This window comes from Pelophylax lessonae, assembly GCF_965119305.1.
Source record: "Pelophylax lessonae genome assembly, chromosome: 6".
NCBI classification, from domain to species: domain Eukaryota; kingdom Metazoa; phylum Chordata; class Amphibia; order Anura; family Ranidae; genus Pelophylax; species Pelophylax lessonae.
Window position 1 is genome coordinate 92,082,386 of NC_138773.1, and position 21,325 is coordinate 92,103,710.

Consider the following 21,325-nt stretch of genomic DNA (forward strand, 5'->3'; position numbering starts at 1 on the left):
CTTAACTTTTCAAAGAATACCCAATCACGTGCAGAGAAAACAAAAAATAACATTTTTGTTTGCGCAGTATTGGATGATGGAAGTCAGCAAAACTTCTGCTTATTTACTAAGCTCTGAAGCAATTGCACTTTGCAAAGTGAACAGTCTTTTTGCCTTTAATGAATCAACCCCTATGTCCCCTTTATGCATACAGCTGACTCTAACACCCGAGAGATGGCCTCAGCCCAAATGTCTCTAGGATCTCTCTTCAGTCTGTACTCAAAGTATGTCCTTGGAAAATTGATTGCCTCCTTCCAATATCCTTGTGAGACTCTTCCTGTGATACCAGACTAGATTCCCAGACAACAGTCCCTCAGTCAGCTCTCTAGTCTCCAGTCTTTGCTTCCAGCAAAGCAAGCCCTCAGGTAGCTGACCTGAGACTTCAAAACCCCGCAGGCACATGGCAGGATGGCCTTAGGGGACAAGCACCCCCCCCCCCCCCCATAGGCTGTGATCTTCTTCTAAGGCAAAAGGCCCTGCTACTCTGTCTCACAGTATATATACAGGCTCCCAGCTACCATCTTGGCAACCCTCCTCAGTGATTGACCAGGGCTGTATGAATATTTAGTGCTGCCCACTAATTTCCAGAGCTTTCTGGACTAATCAGGGGGAAGCAGTTAATCCTGCAACTACTGTAACATAAAACAGACCAAAACAATCAACGCCACACTGGTTACAGTGAGGTAAAATTACATTTTCCTAACAACGAACAGCAGCTCCACTAGGCACAGTGGACCATAACTAAATTTACCTAATCCTAGCGCCTATCTAGGAGGGTGCTACATTAAGTTAACATTAATTAAATTGACTTCGAAATAAGCCTGGCCAAAGATGAGCAGATGCCTACACTCAGTGAGAAGCCATTAGACATTTGTACAAGTTATTTTTGTTTTGTTTTGTTTGTTGATCTCCAGGTTTCCTTTCACTTTAAATAGTTTGTTTGGACCAAGCTTCACTAAGTGCTGCACTGGCCCTAAGCACTGTATGTACTCTACTCTAGCTTCAGCTATATGCAGTACACAGTGCTGGGCTCTGGCTGTCAGACAGAGACTTCTCGTCTCACACCAGGAACAATATTGAGTTAGTTTGACTGACACTCAACCATTCATAGGCAGCTTTGTATTCTGTGAATGAATACAAATCTTCATCTGACTGGCTGAGTCGCAGAGATGGACTGATTATGTTACTCTCTCCACCCCAGTTAATCAGAGGAAGCTTTGTATTTATTTAAAGAATACAAAGCTGCCTCTGAATGACTGAGTGCTGCTCTTCCGGGTGTGAAACTGGAAGTCTCTGTTTAACAGGTGGAACCCAGCACTGTGTACTGTATGTAGCTGAATCTACATGGAGTACATACAGTGCTTACGGCCAGTGCAGCACTTAGTGAAGGAAATAGTACATTTAGACCAGCTTGGAAACACGGAAATCAGCTTTAAAGACTATCTTTGAAAAAAACAAGAAGATGATGTATGAAAAGTCTGCTAACAGGAACATTTCTTGTTACACGTAGCAACAGTCAGAAGTCAAATTTGATTTTAAAACCTGAACTTCAGAAATGACAGTTGGAAGCTGATTGGATGTGATGAGCAATTCATATAGCACACTTCTTTCTATATAACTTTGTTTGTTTTGGAAGTTGTTTAGAATGGGTAGAGTCGCTCTGAGGTTTTTAATGCTGCCTGCAAACTTCCTCTAGTTTCCGCTCGACACAAACAACAACAAAATTATTTTCTCAGTTGAGTGAATTAGCATAAGAACCGCTTGGTTAATATTGCCTACTTTACCCCGTTAGGCATATTGCAGATTGCCCTTCACTTCCTGCTCTGGTGACACCCTGTGTGTTATGGCTTGACATGGTGTCCCTAGTAAAGGAAAGAAGGGACAAACAAACAAGGACAAAAAAACCCTTCCCCACTCGATCCAAAACTAAATAAAGGTTCTGCCTGGGCTTGGGCTGTAAATAAACCTGTTTTCTTTTAATAGTAATTAAACTGATGTAAGATCCAAAGGGATTCATGCGTGGCCACAATTGATTGTATGATTGAAGGGGGTTGTATATACTATCAGAGTCTTTTCCCTTCAGGAAAATGCGCAACCTACTGTGAATCAACAAATGAGGATACACAGAGTGGTTTCATTTTCAATTTTTCATTTCAGAACCTGAGGAAGTGGGATATTTGGAACCCATGAAATGTATTGTATTTAATGACCAAGCTTGACTGCCTTTATGCATTCACAATATATTGCACAATAAAGGAAATGTCATATTTTGCAGTGAAAAAAAGTGGGATAATTGGAATAATTGGATAATTGGAAGCCACAAAATGCCTCCCTTTTTAATCATTGAATCCCCCCTGTCATCTCCATTTAAAGTCTTGTTCATCATTTGGTTCTAAAACAAACAAAGTACAGTATATAATAGGGCAGGAAGGTCAATGATTCACTGTGAAGTCAGAATTTTCTTTTTATTGTGCAATATATAGTGAGGAGGGATGTGTGGGGGATGCGCAACACAAAAGGTTTTTTTTTTTTTTTTTTTCATTCCCCTTAATCCAGAGAATACCTAAGGTAAAAAAGAAATCATGATTGACCTTTTGGCAACAATTAAATAAAATAAATACTGGTGGTCCTTTTTTTGGTTTCAGGAAAAAAACAACAACCATTAGAAAAATGAAGAGAAGTAAAGCTATAATGGTCCTGTTATTATCTTTCTGCAGCATAACAATGACAGGTAAGTACAGTTACGTACTTTGTGCTTTCAGCACAGTGTTACTTGGGTTCTGATACTTTAACCACACCTACACTCTAGATTATTTTTTTCCCCTGTTAAGCCACATCAAAACAGATCCTCTAAGCAAAAACCTGTGCTGACTCAGATACTGATGGCAAAAAAAGTTTCAAAGAAATGACTCATTGGTACTCATTAAGTTAAATCCATATTTTTCTGTATGAACTCATTTGCCACTGATAAAATATTTAAAGGTCCTGTGCAAATAAAAAAAAAAATAATAAAAAAAAAAAACACTGGCCAGCTTTTTGAGCTATAAATAGTGGTTTTAGTAGCTAATATTTGGCTTGTGGGTGTATGTTGGTCATATCTTTTTTGAACTTTGGTGGAAATGTTTTGCTGCCAAGTTGACTGCCTCTGCACACCCCTTGTTTCTCCTGTTGAAATTGTTTTTAAAAAAAAAAAACATGTGAGACCCTTACATATTGGCTACACTGAGTTATAAGGCAAGCCGGTGGTGGATTGGTCATGCTGGCATTCACTCATTTATATTTAGGGTTCATTCACCCAGGTGCTCTGCCCCATAACGCATAAAGAGATGCTTTATTCTTCTGCCCTAACACGGAGCTGCATGCAGACACCTGACTTTGATAGGTACACAAGGACGGCTGCCATGCAACAAAGGAATTTGTAGCTCTCAATGGAGTACAATTGTGGTAATATCACAGCACTCTTAAAACATCCAAGGCAAACAGCACCACTCCAGACCTGTGTTTTCTCTCCATTGCGGATGCTCTGGGTGCCAGCACCAGTGCTCACGATCAAGGGTACTAATAATCACAAACTGCACTCTGGATTGACTCCTTTATACACCTTTATTAACCCACAAGGAGCAAAGCCACATCCAAAACATTCCTGCCCAGGGATTGCCCCTCCTTGATGCGTTTTACCTTAAAAGGCCTAAAGCACAACTAAAGGCAAAACTATTTTTCCATTTTTGATAGCGTAAGGGAGCGGTATAGCCCCTGTCAGATTTTTTTGACACCTGTGTCCCATTGGGCTGACTTTCCATTGCTTCCTGTCCCGTAGCCAAAATGGGAAGTGTGGGAATCCCTGGTTGTCACCAGGGTCACCAGAACTAGTTCCCCACTGGAAGATTTCCCCTCTATTACTTCTCAGGGGACTACCCAAAATTTCATTTTCACTTTCGATGATAATGGTAAACAGGACAAATAGAGAGGATGAATCTCCCCCACAGGGATTCAGACAGCAGTAAAAACCTGATAGGTCTTCTAATCCCTCTGCACTCTATCCAAAAGTAAAAAATAGAGTTTTGCCTTTAGTTATACTTTAATCGTAAGGATAGATCCTAGCCTTATGATTAAACCCTATTATGGCAAAACGTGTCAAGAAGGGGTTGTCCTTGGACATTTTGTTTGCTTGTGAATTAATACATATGAAGGAGTCAATCCCAGTGTGTGGTTCTTAAATATTAATTTCACTGCCCTCGTCATTCATTGATTATTTCCTACAGCTCCATAACTGAAGGCCCACACCTCTGAACGGACCTGGAGCTGAAATAGTCTGCAAAAGGCTGTGCAGAGCGCCCACGATACACTGTCCCGTAGCCAAAACGAGAAGTGAGAGGAAATCCATGGTTGTCACCAGGGTCAGCAGAACTAGTTCCCCATTGGAAGATTTCCCCTCTATTACTACTCTGGGAACTACCGAAAATATCACTTTCACTTTGATATTGGTAAATAGGACAAATAGAGAGGATGAATCTCCCTCATGGGGAGTTGGACAGCAGTAAAAACCTGACAGGTCTTCTAATCCCTCTGCACTCTATTCAAAAGTAAAAAATAGAGTTTTGCCTTTAGTTATACTTTAATCAAAAGGATAGATCCTATCCTTATTATTAAACCCTATTGTGGTGAAACGCGTGAAGAAGGGGCTGTCCCTGGGCATAAAACATTTTGTATGGTTGTGAAATAATAAAGACATAGGAAGGTGTCGATCCCAGTGTGTGGTTCTTAAATATTAATTTCACAGCCCTCGTCATTAATTGATTATTTCCTACAGCTCCATAACTGAAGGTCCACACCTCCAAACGGAACTGCAGCTGGAATAGTCTGAAGTAGCCTGTGCACAACACTCATGATACACTGATCATGGTTGCAATTTTTTGCAGGCTCCAATACAAAAAATGAATATAAATAAAATTTTTGGCTAAAGTTTTTAGTACATATGCATACATATCTTTTTTTACCATGCTTATTCGTCTCTCTTGATCTTGCAGTTGCAGGTTGTGACCATTTCATCTGTTATGTCGATTACATAGACACCTTGACATGTAAATATCCTAATGATAAAGATGGAACCAGCATCAATTTTTTAAATTCATCAGCTGTAGAATGGTAAGAAGCATTTTTACCCAGGCCTAATTGTCAAAAATGTGTGGGTATCAGAAATCTTAACTTATTCATGTAACCAAAACACACACACACTTAAACAGACATTCTTGGACAACAAAAATAAAAATTTAAGGAATTCCAGGCATTGGGCAAGGTGGAGAGGTGGGGAAGTGATGCACGCTCTCCACTCCGGCCAGAGAACTCTTTGAATTAATTTAGAAAATGGAAATGGCGCCCATGCCAAGTGGGTGACCTCATGTATCCACAGAGCAAACTCCATGAAATGCCTACTATTATATGTATTGGCCAGTAACACCTCTGTTTTGTCCAATGTAAGAGAGCTTATGCTACATCCTGTAATCAAAAACAACTAACATCCCAGCATATTGTGTATTGTGTAGAGCAGGGGTGCTCAACCTTCTGAAGAGCAAGGGCCACTTAAGTGATTTGGTAACCTATTGTGGGCCACAATGAACTATGGGGTTTTACCGTCCCCCAAACAACAAATGTAAACAAGCCCTTACTGTTCTGAGTCTCCTATAAGGCTACTTTCACACTGATGAGCTGCGGTTTACTCGCACTGTGGGTGCAACATCGTGCACCTACGGCTTTCCTACGGATTTGCTGCGATTCGCCATAGACTTCTAATATAACTTGAGGGTGTGTTGCACTTTCAGAAAGCGCATCAAAACTGCAGAATATAATAGAAGTCTGTGGCTCAGTTTAGCTAACCAACAGGAAAGCCACAGGTGCACTGCACTGCACCTTCAGATCAGTGTGAAAGCAGCCTAGAAACCCATTTTTATAAAAGCTAATATGCCCATAGCAAAGTGCAGTGTATGTGCTGGCATCCCTCTCCAGGATGCTAGAAAGGACCCAGGCAAAGTGCACTTGGTGTCACTCTGCCTTGGACAGGAGCCAGCACTACAGAGGAAGCATTGGCTTGTGTGGCTTTTGCTCCCTAAGTGGCCGCCTGCTTCCTCTGCTGCTAGTGCAAGCTCCATGCACTTTGTTGCTCTGGAATGACAGGTTGGTAACACCCTGATCACGCTTGGGACTTGCTGACCCACCATCCCAGAGCATGGGCATGCGCCTCCCTGGGTTTAAATCAAGGGCCACATTAGGGGGCTCCGAGGGACTCAGGTTGAGCACCCCTGGTGTAGAGGGTAATCATTTGTGTAAGAAATCATTGTTTCTATACCCAAGTGTAGTCAGGTATTATGAACTGTGTAGAGTGCCAGAGACCATGTAGAGTTCTGGAGTAAAAAAAACGCACAATCTGAGGTTGTGGGTAAAACAAAACTATAGATCATTAGTCAGGAATTTTTTATATATAGGGGATGGACAAAAATATGGAAACACTACATGGTTTGCAGGTGTGAAAGTGATGACATGTTTTGCATTAAAAGCAGAAATTATGTAACATGGGACCATAGGCGGCATAAACTCCAAACATACAAAGAACACTAGGCACACCAAAATGGATTAATAACAGCCGTTTTTCACAAATATAAACAATTAACAATACAGCATAAGTCTTTTAATCAAAAAATACTTTTTTTATTTAAAAAAACTGTAAACAAAATCAGCCGAAATCCGTGGGGCACTCTTCAAATATCCTTTTGGGAACTGGCTCTGCCCTCCCAACCCAAAGCACCTTGTCCCCATGTTGATGGAGACAAGGGCCTCTTGCTCACAACCTTTAACAAGGGGACCCCCAAATCCTGGCCCCCTCTATGTCAATGAGTATAGGATACATTGTACTCCTACCCATTCCCCTAAAAAGTGTCAAAAAGTAATAAAAACACAGAGACAGTTTGATGAATCCTTTATTAAAAAATAAAAAATTAAAACCAGTGTCCCCTGATGTAGATCCATCGTCAATCACGTGGCCGCCCAACCCCCCAAAAAAAAGGTGATGGCTGACCACTGAATGACTCCTTTGCTGTTTAACAGGGCCTTATCTATTATAAGAACTGTTAAACAGCGAAGGAGACGTTCAGTAGTCAGCTGTCTTCATGGGCGTAGCTTTTTTCTTAATTTTTTTGGGGATCGACCATGTGGCAGGTGGCATGACTGATGATAGATTAACATCAGGGGACACTGCTTTTTTTTTTTTTTTAATAAACGAATTGTTAAATCTCTCTTTTTTTTTTTTTATTACTTTATGGCACTTTTTTGGTGAATGGGCAAGGGTACTATGTATCCCATACTCACTCATATGTGGGGGCTGGGATCTAGGGGCCTCCTTGTTAAAGAGGGCTTCTAGATTCCGATAAGCCCCCTGCCCGCAGACCCCCACAACCTCCGGCCAGGGTTGAGGGGATGAGGCCCTTGTCCCCATCAACATGGGGACAAGGTGCTTTGGGTTGGCGGGGCAGAGCCCCCCTGCCCCAAAGCACCCACCCGCCATGTTGAGGGCATGTAACCTGGTATGGTTCAGGAGGGGGGCACTTACGTGTCCCCCCTTTCCTGACCTGCTGGGCTGCATGCTCGGATAAGGGTCTGGTATGGATTTTAGGGGGGACCCCACGCTGTTTTTTTCCATCATTTTTATTGTCGGCACTTTTCTTTTACATTCAGGTATCAGTGGGGAACCCAGCTATCTGGCCTGCTCCTTAGCAGCCAGCTATTTGTCAAAAAACAATGTGGGGGTCACCACGACCCCCACACTGTTTTTTGACAAATACCACATGTGATACCACTAGCAAAACCCTGGTGGTGAATATCACATGTTTTTTAACTCTCTGATCCATTTGTGAATTGGATTTAAGAGCTTTTTAAATTATATTTACCTGCACATTTCTAATTTTGCGGTAAATACTGCATAATCATTTTTTTATCTTTATGAATTACCCGTATATACTCGAGTATAAGCCGAGTTTTTCAGCGCATTTTTTTGTGCTGAAAACGTCCCCCTCGGCTTATACTTGAGTCAAGAAAAAAAACAAAGTTCCCGGCCGCTCCGACGTGCTTGAGCTTTAAAAATGGCGCCGCCCGGCGCATACATGTCATTGCGCACGCGCCGCCGCCGCTCGGGAGAGGCCGGGAATAGCCAAAAGTATATGAGCGGCGGCGGCGCGTGCGCAATGACGTGTCGGCGCCGGGCAGCGCCATTTTTAAAATGAAGGCGCCTCTGGAGCAGGTAAGGGAAACTGCTGCACTACCTGCCATTATGCAGGGCTGCGGGCATACTACAAGGGATGCAGTGCTGCGGGCATGGTCCACCTGTACCATGCCCACAGCACTGCATCTCCTGTAGTATGCCCACAACCCCGGATCCTCTTGTACCATGCCAGTCACCCTGCATTCTCCTGCACCATGCCAGTCACCCTGCATTCTCCTGTACCATGCCAGTACCCTGCATTCTCCTGTACCATGCCAGTACCCTGCATTCTCCTGCACCATGCCAGTACCCTGCATTCTCCTGTACCATGCCAGTACCCTGAATTCTCCTGCACCATGCCAGTACCCTGCATTCTCCTGCCCCATGCCAGTACCCTGCATTCTCCTGCACCATGCCAGTACCCTGCATTCTCCTGTACCATGCCAGTACCCTGCATTCTCCTGTACCCTGCCAGCCACCCTGCATTCTCCTGCACCATGCCAGCCACCCTGCCTTCTCCTGCACCATGCCAGTCACCCTGCATTCTCTTGTACCATGCCAGTCACCCTGCATTCTCCTGTACCATGCCAGTACCCTGCATTCTCCTGCACCATGCCCACCGCCCTGCATTCTCCTGCACCATGCCCGCCGCCCTGCATTCTCCTGCACCATGCCCACCGCCCTGCATTCTCACCCTAGGCTTATACTCGAGTCAATCATTTTTCCCATCTTTTTGTGGTAAAAGTAGGGGCCTAGGCTTATACTCGGTTTGGCTTATACTCGAGTATATACGGTAGACTTAATTTACTGCATACAATAATTTATGCAAATTAGTCACATGACTGTGTTATCGCAAGCGGTAAACCTTAGTGAATTGACCATTATCTTCTGGAATGGGAGACGTTAAAAATTTTAGGAACAGAATATACCCTGTAATATGCAAGTTTGCTGTTCTATATGTTAGACAGAAACTACATCTGGTGAGTGCGAATTTCTGCTTAGGGGCTAGGTGTTTTTAAACATACTGGTGGAGGATCACTACTTGGATACACTTAATGGGATACATTTGTTTACCATTTGGCACAAGATTCACTATGGACTTGTTTATTTGCTTAATTTTTAAATTAAGGACTTCTGTCTAATTACCTAAGATATTCAGCTTACTGTGCTGCGATCTCTGTTTTAATTTTATTTAGTGTCTTTGTATATCTGCACTTATGGCACACTGCTATTTTACCATTAAGCGCGGACAGAACACTCTTGTATTCTTGAAACTTCTACCACCACTATCCCATGAGGGAAAGGAGGGCCTTAAAACAGGCTATCCCACCTTTCCTCACATTTGTTTGCTTTCGATGTGTGATTAGACACCTAGCTTAGAGGTTGGAAGCCTTACTTTCGCCATTCATTGAATGCGCTGCTAGTAATACGGAGTCATGTTAGAGCTTACTGAGCTTCAAAGACAGCAAACTGTTGGTGCCCCTTAGCTGGTGCATCTCTGACTGAAGTTGCCACTTTATCTGCAGTGTCGTTAGGTACAGTATCAATGGTTTTGACATCATATACAGTTTCTGGGAAAACGTTGTCTGATAAGCATAACCCTGGTCAACATGGTCAACTGGTATCAGATTCCATTATCCACCATACAAGACTTATATTTGTTAATTCCCAGGAGAATTCAGGCCGTCTTGGATGCCAAAGGCAGTTCAATACCATATTAGGTAACAAATTAGTTCTTTTACCATAAATGTTTCCATAATATTGTCCAACTCCTGTATTTATTGCTTTTTCAAACCTTAAAGTGATACTAAAGTCTAGGTTTTTTTTTTTGCCTAAAATTACCAAACATGTTATACTTACCTCCTCTGTGCAGTTGGTTTTGCACAGAGCAGCCCAGATCCTCCTCATTTTGGGTTCCTCGCTGGCTCTCCTAGCCGATCCTTCCTGACAAGTGCCCCCACAGCAAGCAGCTTGCTATGGGGGCACCCGAGCCTCAGCTCCGTGTGTCCATTTAGACACAGAGCCGTGGCTAGGCCCCGCCACCTCTCTCTCCTCATTGATTGACAGCAGCGGGAGTCTATGTCGCTTCGCTGCTGTCTCAGCCGATCAGGAGAGAGAGTCCCAGGCAGCCAAGTCTCTCCTGCAACATTGCTGGATAGAGATGAGCTCAGGTAAGTAATAGGGGGGCTGAGGGTGTCTGCGTCACATAGAATTTTTTTTTTATCTTAATGCATAGAATGCATAAGGATAAAAAAACCTTCTGCCTTTACAATCTCTTTGATGTTGTTGATATTAAAGGGACCTGGTCACCACTGCAGATTTTATAGAAAAAAAAAAAAATTGTGAAAACTGCTCCCCATCCCTACTGCTACTTTGTGGGACTGTGAGAGGAGTGCCTTTACTTAAGGCTCCATTCACATGTATGCAAATTGGTTGCATTTGAAACCATGTCTAATTTGCGGGACTTGTGTGAACCGGCAGCCTTCTCTATGGTCTTGGTTCACATATGCAGTTTTTAAAAAGAGTGCTGTGCTTTTTATAGTCCAGTTCAGGTGCGATTTCAAGTAGAAATTTGTACCTGAATTGCACCTGAACCTGTGAACAAAACTGCACCAAACGCCTTTGAGAAAACGCAGGGAAACCGGCCCTGCACATAAGTGAACTGTCCCTAAAAAAGAAGTTTGGCCAAAGTTTTTTTGGTCAAGTAGGGAAGCCTATCTGTCTCTTCCTCCAAGCACCTCCCGCGCTGGGTGCCTTTGTGGTGCAGACAAAGCTATAGCGCTCTTGCCTCTCCAAGATGACCACCCAATGCTCGTAAAAAATCTGTGTGGTTGATTTACTAAAACTGGAGAGTGCAAAATCTGGTGCATCTCTGCATAGAAACCAATAAGCTTCTAGTTTTTTATGTCAAAGCTTAAGTGAACAAGCTGAAGTTAGAAGCTATGCATGCACAACTGCACCAGATTTTGCACTCTCCAGTTTTAGTAAATCAATCCCTATGTCTCATTAGACATAGGCTTCCCCAAGATGGTGCCCAAAGTCCATGTAAGAGGACGCAATCCAATGGTAGGCTTTCTCTAGCACCAGTAGTAAGCAGCGGTCGAGAATCAAAAGGGAAAGCTCAGGTTATCAGAGGCCAGCGCAAACTACCTGCCCACCTACCTACAGTAATATAGGAATCAGTCTATTTATTATACACATATACATAGCATATACAGTTCTTACAGACTCAGCAACCAGTCTACCAGTTTATTAATTGCCATATGTGGGAAAAGTTTTAAAAGATTTAAAAAATAATGCAGTAAGACATTTACCCATTCTCAGGTGAGTTGTATCTGCTAGGACCCACCACCACCTTCTTCCAGATTCAAACGATGGGTGTTAGCAGCACATGTGTGATGTAAGCAACTTTTTTTTCTGCGTAGAATGTTGTAAAGTCTATTTTTGCTCCAATGATCCCAATCCACTGATATGCACGAAGTGCTCACATCTGCTATAACAATCTGCCAGAATCCAGTATCTTTAATCTATAGTTGGTAAGGAAATGGAAACAAAATTTTGGTCGGTTGCTTAATAACAAAGATTTCATAGTCCCATTCCTACTCAGTTTACACCCCATCTAAAGCCTACTACATTTTTTCAAATGCAAAATAGCTATGATTGGCTTATATTTTTTTTTTTTTTTTTTTTTTAAAGGACACTCGAAGAGGAAAATGAGAACTGTGAACTGACTGCCTCAGGTGGCAAACATGAGTACACCTGCACCATTGATATGAAAGATTTCACCTATGACACGAAATGTACAATTTTCAAAAATGTACCCATCAATGGGAAAGATATTTTAAATAAGACTTGTGGACCATTCATCATAGGAAACAAATGTAAGTCAACATTCAAGCTATATTTTTATTGCAGTATAAGTGGATTATAACAAAACGTACAGAAGCTTCTACTATAGAAACATGGGATCTAGAGGGATTGTTAACCTAATCCCAATGTATATTAAACAATTCATTCTTGGAGTGGCAATTCAGCAGAGGGTTATCTAAACTCCTTTGGACTTCAAATCAAAATGTTCACCAAAATTACTCCTTATTCTTACCCAGTATAACCAGCATAAAAGCCACTATTAAACACCTTACATAGTTGCTACTGTTAACACAATGAGGTGTGATAATTCTATAATCATTTTTTTAAAGTATATGTGAACCCTTACCTTGTAAAGCAGCCCATTCAGATTAACCGCTTTACAACCGCCCCATAGCGGATTTCCTGCTACAGGGCGGCCACTCTGCCCATAATCACATATATATGTGATTCTACACTTCCGGGTATTGGGTGTGAGCGCACGTTGCCGCTGGCTTGCTCCTGCTGTGATTTTACAAAGCAGGAGCCAATCAGAGGGTCCCAAGAACCCAAAGTCCACCGGGACCCGCCGATTGTTCGGTACTCTGACAGAATGACTAGACATGTGCATGACGAAAAAATGTGTTTTATTTCCTTTAGAATTGTAAATCTAGTTAGTTAGTTTTGTTAAATTCGGTTGATTAGTGCAATTCGTATTCGGGATTCGTATTCAGAATTCATATTCAGAAATTCATTTTATGTCTTTTTTGAATTTTCTTCGAATTTACAGATTTTTTATCAATGTTTTAATCACTAAATTTCAAATCGGTTGAATTGAAAATGTTGTATTTTTTTTCAATTCAATTTGAATGTAGCAAAGTGAACAAACAGAAAAATGTAATCAAATGATTACAATGATTCTTTAAACTATTTTTGGCTTAACAAAAACAGCATTATTTCAAAATGATACTCTAATAACACACACAGTCTTTGATTTCAGAAATATGTTTACAGTTTGAATTCAAATGGACTTCGATTTAAAATTTGATTCTAAATTACATATCCGAATCTCAGAATTAAAAAAAAATTGTTTAACTATTTATCCTGAACGAAACGAACCGCAGATGTCTAAGAAGGAGGGTAATCAATTGCGCTACCTGAAAGGGGTCTGACCAAAGAATCACTAGATGGCACAAGAATGTGCAAAAGTATCAATTGTGCAAATCAGCAGTATTAACAGACGAAACGACTAAAATCCCATAAATGTCAGAATAAGAATATCAATATAAGAAAAAGCAGCCAATTTCATTCAGTGTCCCCATTGTAAAATAGAAATATAACAATATATAAAAATCGGCGCTAATGCATGTATGGAGAAATCCATAAAAATAGTAAAAGTGGGAGTGCTACAAAAAAATATGTTGATGATAAAAAATGACTGTGCATTAAAAAGTAGTACAGATGGATAATTAACTCATCCGTACAAATAGATGATCCACAAAAAGGAGAACGAGGTGCAACTGCAAACCTCCGTGAATCCTATGTTGGAGAAGTTATGATAAAAAATTCTCACTAATAAACTGATGTGAATGAGTGGTACAGATGGATAAATATGTACAAAACTGTACAAAATGAATAAGAAAGTGAACTGATGTGCATCAAGATGTTGAAAACATAATAGAAGTGTAAGTATGTGAATCCATAAATATTAAATAGTGCAGATGGATAAAAAAAAGTACAAATGGATGAAAAAACATATAAACCACAATATTTAGAAATAAATATGTGACAGTGAGCAGAAAAAACGGCACTAATATAAAACAGTGAATCCCAATTATAGTGCTACAAAATGAAACAACTTGACCATATTGTGAATAATGCTACAATGTTATAAAAATGTTATAAAAAATGTCCAAATCCATGAATAAATGTAAGAAAGTGAAAATGAAGATTAATTAATGCCGGTGTCAAAATTAATGTCCAAAATTAGTGTAAGAAAGTGAAAATGAAGATGAATTAATGCCGGTGTCCAAATTAATGTCCAAAATAACACGTGCTAATAACACAGATCCTATGTATGAAAAGAGTCTTCCAATATCAAATAGGACAATTATAGATAAAATGTAGATCTTCTTATCACTCAACTGCAGATAAGTGTGTAGTGGCCGCTTACCTCAGTACACACAAAAAAATCGTGTGTTATCCATAAGCTCCTTCACCCGATTCACGGATGGATGGATGATGGGGTCCAAAAACGAGCAGTTACTGATTCCTCCACTATCTGGTCTCATCCAGTTGCTCCGCTGTATAATCGTGCATCCAATGTATCAAACTAACCTCATGGGGATGATACAAAATAAACCGCTCATGGTGCAGTAACTTCAAATCATTTTTAATGAAGAAAAAGTATTGCACTTACGGAAAAAACTAAAAACACAAAGCAGAGTTTTTTTGCTATAAACAAAAAAATACAGAAAGAACAATATTTTTTTTACTTTCTGCTATAAGACATATCCAATAAAAAATTGAAAAAATCTAATTTCTTCATCAATACAGGCCAATATGTATTCTGCTACATATTTTTGGTAAAAAAAATCCCAATAAGCGTATATTGATTGGTCTGCGCAAAAGTTATAGCTTCTACAAACTATGGAATATTTTTGTTTATTTATTTTTTATTTTTATTTTTTTTTACTAGTAATGGCGCCGCTCAGCGACTTATAGAAGGACTGCAATATTGCGGGGGACAGTCAGACACTAACTGACATTTTTGACACTTTTTGGGGACCAATGACACTAATACAGTGATCAGTGCTAAAAATATGCACTCTCACTGTGCTAATGACACTGGCTGGGAAGGGGTTAAACATCTAGGGCGATCATATGGTTAACTGTGTGCCTGACCAGAGCTTTAGTGTACTGTAAAAAGTGCTTTTACTAGGGGAAGACATGGATCCATGTCTTTAAAACTTTTATTTATATATTTTGTTGGTGTATGTTTATTCACATTGTTTGCATGCTGCTTTTTGTTTCGCTTTAAGGTGCTGACATATCACTGTTTTTTTATCGATCCATGTCCCTGCTTTGCAGGAACACAGGATCCATGCCTTCCCCATTGACAGAATGGCGATCTGCCTTGCTTACATAGGCAGACTGCTATTCTGCCTCTGTGCTGGACGATCATACCCGCAGATCAGCGACGATCGTAACCACAGCAAGAGCGGGCTGCTGGCAGCACGCATGCTCGCTCCAGACCTGAAAGTGTCAGATCAAGTACTAGGTACGTGATCTGGTACAGCAGTGCCAACTTTCCCATGATATAAGTAAGTTATACGGGTGACAAGTGGTTAAAACACAACAGTGTAAATGGATCCTAAAAAAGGAGGAAGGGTTCCTCACTAGAAGGGAACAGCGCTTAAAGCAAATGTAAATTATATATGAAAAAAAGACAGTAAAATCAATCAATATGAAAAAGACTATTCAGTCATTAAAATAAAAAAAAGTAGCACCTCAAACCTTTTAGAAAGTTTAGTAGGGGTCACGTGATTGCTATATTACCTTTTTTTTAGTTCTCTTTGCAAGAGCCATGATCCATCCATCAATGTCATCATCCATCTAGTGCCCCTTGTATATATGAACCTAGAACAACCTTTTTTTAACCAGGGTGCCCAGGCACCCTGGTGTGCCTTGAGGTTTCTTCAGGGGTGCCTTGGCAAAATGCCTAAAAATGTATAAAAAATTATATACAAGCCAGTGGGTGGATCAAGCCTGCCTTTTAGTTACACAAAGCCATGGGTTTTCATTGGGCATCATTATGACTATACAGTGAAAGCTGTAAATTCTAAAAATACTGAAAAGTGAATCCTGAAGAAGCCCTTATTTTGGACGAAACGCATTGATCCATCTATCTCCTGTCATCTATTCCTATACGGATGAATGTACTGTATGTTTATGTATAAAACAAATTACTTTTTAGAAAGCTTTTACTTCTCTTGCTTTTAATGCTATTGTATAAATAAAAATAGTTATTTTATTTGTTGCGAGAGTGATTAACTGTATTTAGGCACATTAAAATCCCCATCACAGGGGACAGGAACCGGCAGAGAGAATACCCCAATGGTTTGAAAGGTGGACTTTGCCTTAGCCTGTATACAGTAAGGCACAATGCCAAAAATACTGAAAGGTAGATTTTGGGTTTACATACCCTTTAAATAAAAACAACAGAATGTCTAGGTGTGTGTGGGAAAACCATTTCTATTTGTAGATGACACCATTCATATTTTATTTCTGTTATCTTCTTTCACCAACAGTTAAACCACGGGCACCACTCAATCTCACCATCTCTTTTTCTGAGAATTACAATTTTACCTGGGGAACACTCTATGACTCAGATATATATCGAACTAATACCTTGGCTTATGAGTTGAGCTATAAGAAGTATGCTGAATCTTGGCTGGTAAGAGTATTTCCATACAGTGAATTTGTCCGTGGTTGAGCAGTGGCTACAGAGTAATTGTATTACTGTGTTTCTTTAGAAACAAAAGACTGTCGAGGTTTATGAAGATGAGAAAAGCTTGGTCCTCTTGCGATCACTCTTTGAAAATGATGAAATGTATATTGCCAGGATCCGGGCTCAACCAAAGTCCTTATATTGTGGCCATTGGAGTAGCTGGAGTACACCAGTGTCATGGAGAACCCCAGCAGATAGCATCAGCCCTGGTAAAACGTAGTAACATATATACTGATTATAGCTGGTTCCTTCTGTCAACCAGCCTACTTGTTTTTTTTTTGTTCTGCACAGATTTGCTTACATTTTAGCTGATTTCTTGACTTTAGTTAAATATGTAAACCCAACATTTCATATTCCTGATATGTGCCTGCTGTACAATGTACTTGTATGAAAATGTTTCCTGTTTTCTTTGTAATGTGTCCTTTGTGTTAAATCCCTAGTGTTCCTGCTAATCCCTCTGCTTTCCTATTATAAACTGACCAAACTAAGCAGGAGAACACAGCGTGGTCAGTTCTCTAGCTGTGCTGGGAACTCAGCCTGCTCTCCTCCAATGATCAGACTTCTGACACACAACCCCTGCACAGCCTTTCACTGGAAAGACCAGGGTACTGCTGTGTCTACTCCCCTAGCTCTTATGCAGCTTAACTACTTGCCGACCGCTCACATTGAGCGTACTGCGGCAAAGTGGTTCGTTATCATCCAGCGACGTAGGTCTACGTCGCTGGACTCCTCCCCTTGGGGGCGGCGCGCGCGTGCCGCCGGAGGCTCGCTCCCGCTGTATTCAGTCACAGCGGGAGTCGGGCCAGGGGAGGAGCGGCGGTGATCACCGCCGCTCTTCCCCGATCTTCGGGGATCGAGTGTGGAGATCCGCCCGCTTGTGTAAACAAAGCGGGCGGATCTCCTAAGTGACAGGCAGGGACAGATTGCAGGATTCAGCATAGCTGAACATGCGATCTGTCCTTGTGTCACACAGTCCCCTCCCCCCACACACGTCAGTAAGCACCAGGCATACATTAACCCCTTGATCACCAATAAAAGTTAACCCCTTCCCTGCCAGTGTCATTTTTACAGTAACAGTGCCTATTTATAGCACTGATTACTGTAGTAATGTCACTGGTACCCCCAAAAGTGTCAAAAATGTCAGTCAAGGGTCCGATCTGTCCGCCGCAATGTCGCAGTTCCGCAAAAAAAAAATCGCAGATCGCCGCCATTACTAGTTTAAAAAAAACAATAAAAATGACATAAATTTCCCGGAGTTAGTAGCTGCGATAACTTTTGCGCAAACCAATCAAAATACGCTTATTGCGATTTTTTTACCAAAAATATGTAGCAGAAAACAAATTGGCCTAAAATGTTAAAAAATTTTGATTTTTACATTTTTTTGGGGGGGAATTTCATATAAAAAAATGTGAAAAATATTGTTATTTTTTCAAAATTGACGCTATTTTTTTGTTTATAGCGCAAAAAGTAAAAATTGCACAGCTGATCAAATACCACCAAAAGAAAGCTCTATTTGTGGGGAAAAAAAGGACATAAATTTAATTTGGGTACATCGTCGCACGACCACCCAATTGTCCGTTAAAATAACGCAGTGCCGAATCGCAAAATGTGGCCTGGTCAGGAATGGGGTAAAATCTTCCGGTCTTAAAGCGGTTAAAAATACGCTCATTGAGAATTTTTTTTGTCAAAGACATGTAGCTAAATACATTTTGGCCTAAATATATGACAAAAATTGAATATATTGGATATTTTTTAACTGCCAAATTAGAAAAATATTGTTATTTTTTCAAAATTGTCGCTTTTTTTATTAATATCGCAAAAAAATGAAAAGCGCAGAGGTGATCAAATACCACCAAAAGAAAGCTCTGTTTGTGGGGAAAAAAGGACGTAAATTTAGTTTGGGTACAGCGTTGCATGACTGTGCAATTGTCAGTTAAAGTCGCACAGTGCCGAATCGCAAAAAGTGGCCTGGACGTAAAGCAGGAAAATGCTCCGGTCCTAAAGTGGTTAAAGCAGAGGGAATGTGATGATCACTTATTAAAAAAAAGGGGAAAAATATATTTATAATGTTTTTTATATCTATATACAAATGTTTTGCCTTTCATTTCTATTTCAAATTGAATAGGTTGTTTTACAAGGCGGGGGTTTACAATAACTTTAAGTAAATTTATAATCGAAGCACCACACTGTGATATTCCTGTCCAAGTGCAATTTATTCCATTATATATTGGAATAAAATTACAAACAATCTATCATCGTGACAAATTTGTATTTGGATTTAAATATCATGGTGTGGTGCTTCAATTCTAAATTCACTTATCCACAACCCAAAGTGATTGTGGAAGCCCTTCAGTGTGTAGAATCTGCCAGGCCAATATTCCGACTTTTTTTTATTTTCTACTGCATGTCAGCAATAAACAACCTATAAAGAATCCAATTTTTTATCCACTTTCCCAAGCTTCTTGATTTCAGTTGGGGTGTGTCAGCTCAGTGTACTTGTGTAATAAAAATGTTCTTATGGTATATGAGAAAAAACAAAATTACGTTTTATGCATTTGTTTTTAATTTTTCTTAAAATCTTAAACAAAATCCTTTATTTTATTTTTTGTTTCAGAAAAATCCTTGCAAAACTGGGTCGTTATAATATTGGTGCTGTGTCCTTTAGGTGTGCTAGTTATTGTCTTTGTTTGCAAATGGCCAAAGTGGTATGTTTTTTTCCTATTTTTAATTTTATCAGGTGTGATTAAAACAGCAATAAGTATTCAGTTTTGTTCTGGATTGTTTATCGAGAAGCCTTGATGACCTAGGTGTGATGTGACAAATGTCCAGTCTACATATGATATAAATAAATAAATTATTTGTGTATTGTTAATTATGCTGCATCTGGAAGTGTTTAATAATGATTGCAGTAAAAACAATAGGTACTTAAAATTTAACAAAAGGCAACATTTTTTTAGTTTTGAAACTAAAGAAAATTCCCCTTGGGTATGGGACTTTGTAGGCGATAACCATTCATTGAGTAGTTGTCATAAAACAAATATATAATTTTATTCATGCTGTACAAAATATGAGAAAATACACAGAAGAAGAAAAAAGGAGAGACATTTAAAATACATGTGTCCATATATTACATCACTTGAACATGGAGTGGCTGAGAATCTCAAATGATGAACTGACGCGTTTCGGACTTTGGCCTTTTTCAGAGGTCAAATGAAGGTATATCTCAGACACAGATGGCAGTCCATGTGATGTGTATAGCTACTAATTTTAAAAACACGCAAGAGTTATTTTTTAGTTTTGGATAATGGAGAGGGATTAGAATGGTCAGTTTTTATTGCAGTATGTGCCACCCTGTTAAGGAGATTAAAGCCCCTTTCACACGATCGGACCGATAAGGTCCGCCTGTCTGTTTTTTCAGGCGGACCTGATCGGGCCACCGATTCGGAGGCAGATGTCAGCGGACCCCCGCCTGGCATATGATCCGACAAGATCTGATGAAAACAGACAGATGGCGATACGTTCGCCATCCATCCAGTGGGTCGGATCATATGGGATTGGATGAAAACGGACATGCTGTTCGTTTTCATCCGATCTCCCCATAGATGGGAGCAGGACTCTGACAGGTCCCTCTCTGCACAGTGAGCGAAGATGGACCTGTCATCCGCCTGCTAAACAGGAATCAACAGAGCAATCCCTGCTGAGCTAGTGGAATCAGTTAAAATGGACTGGCCCATGTGAAAGGGGCCATACTCTCTCTATTTGTCCTGTTTACAATTATCATTGAAAGTGAAAGTAGAAGAAAATCCCACATTTTGGGTTGTCCCCAGAAAAGTAATAGAGAGGAAACCTTACAATAGGGGCAATAGTTATGGTGACCTGCCCCCCCCCCCCTCCCCCACAAAGAATTCTCTTAGTTTTCAGGGATTTCCTTCTACTTCCTGTTTGGCTATGGGACAGGAAGTGAAGGGAAATCTCCGTAACGGGACCCAAATGGCCTAAAAAAAAGTCTGAAAGGGGTTAAAATCCTCCCTTGCTCTATCCAAAATGAAAAGAAAAAAATGTTGCCTAAAGTTCTACTTAAAGTTGCATGTTATCATTCCTTATTGTAGTAGAATGTAGGGGGGGGCCCTGAGGAACCCCATCAAGCAATAAAAGTATAAACCAATGGGGCCAGTATGATATGTTACCAGTTTTGTTGGTTTCTTCAAAAAGTTCACCATTCTGTACTCAGTTTGCTTTGCTTTTGATCAGAAGGGACAATGTTATCTTGTTTAATGTTATCAGAACTAATGCACATAATTCCACTGTACGGTCCCTAAACACTGTATATATGGACCTTCTACAGAACAGCCATAATGATAATTAGAGGAAGGGTTCTTTTCAGTGTTCACTTATTGGCCTCCATTTATGCACATGGGATGGACCCCTTTTTATATTTGGGCTCCATGGCAGCAGCACAGACAGTATGCCCACTCCACCCTTCTGTCAAGAGATATGCTGATGGTCAACTTATGGTTTGAAGTGAACCTGCACTTATAGATGTATGATAACTCCAATTTTATTAATGTTATTATTATTATTGTTATTATTTTTATTATTATTATTATTACTAAAGGATTTATGTAGTATAAGAAGCAGATGGGCTTTCATGGTTATTCTCCATTTAAAAGAAAAAACAGCAG

At 40.3% G+C, this 21,325-nt stretch overlaps 1 protein-coding gene across 1 annotated transcript in view; it reads left to right on the forward strand.

Annotated features, from left to right (window-relative positions):
• Positions 1-2,763: 2,763 nt before the first annotated feature.
• Positions 2,764-21,325, forward strand: part of IL21R (interleukin 21 receptor) — a gene marked incomplete at its 5' end in the record, with an annotated part of 40,275 nt that continues 21,713 nt past the window's right edge. The window contains 6 exons of the mRNA XM_082261701.1: positions 2,764-2,770; positions 5,067-5,184; positions 11,984-12,168; positions 16,444-16,589; positions 16,669-16,852; positions 19,258-19,348. Coding sequence (XP_082117827.1) covers positions 2,764-2,770; positions 5,067-5,184; positions 11,984-12,168; positions 16,444-16,589; positions 16,669-16,852; positions 19,258-19,348 — 731 coding nt within the window. The remainder of the gene's footprint in view (positions 2,771-5,066; positions 5,185-11,983; positions 12,169-16,443; positions 16,590-16,668; positions 16,853-19,257; positions 19,349-21,325) is intronic.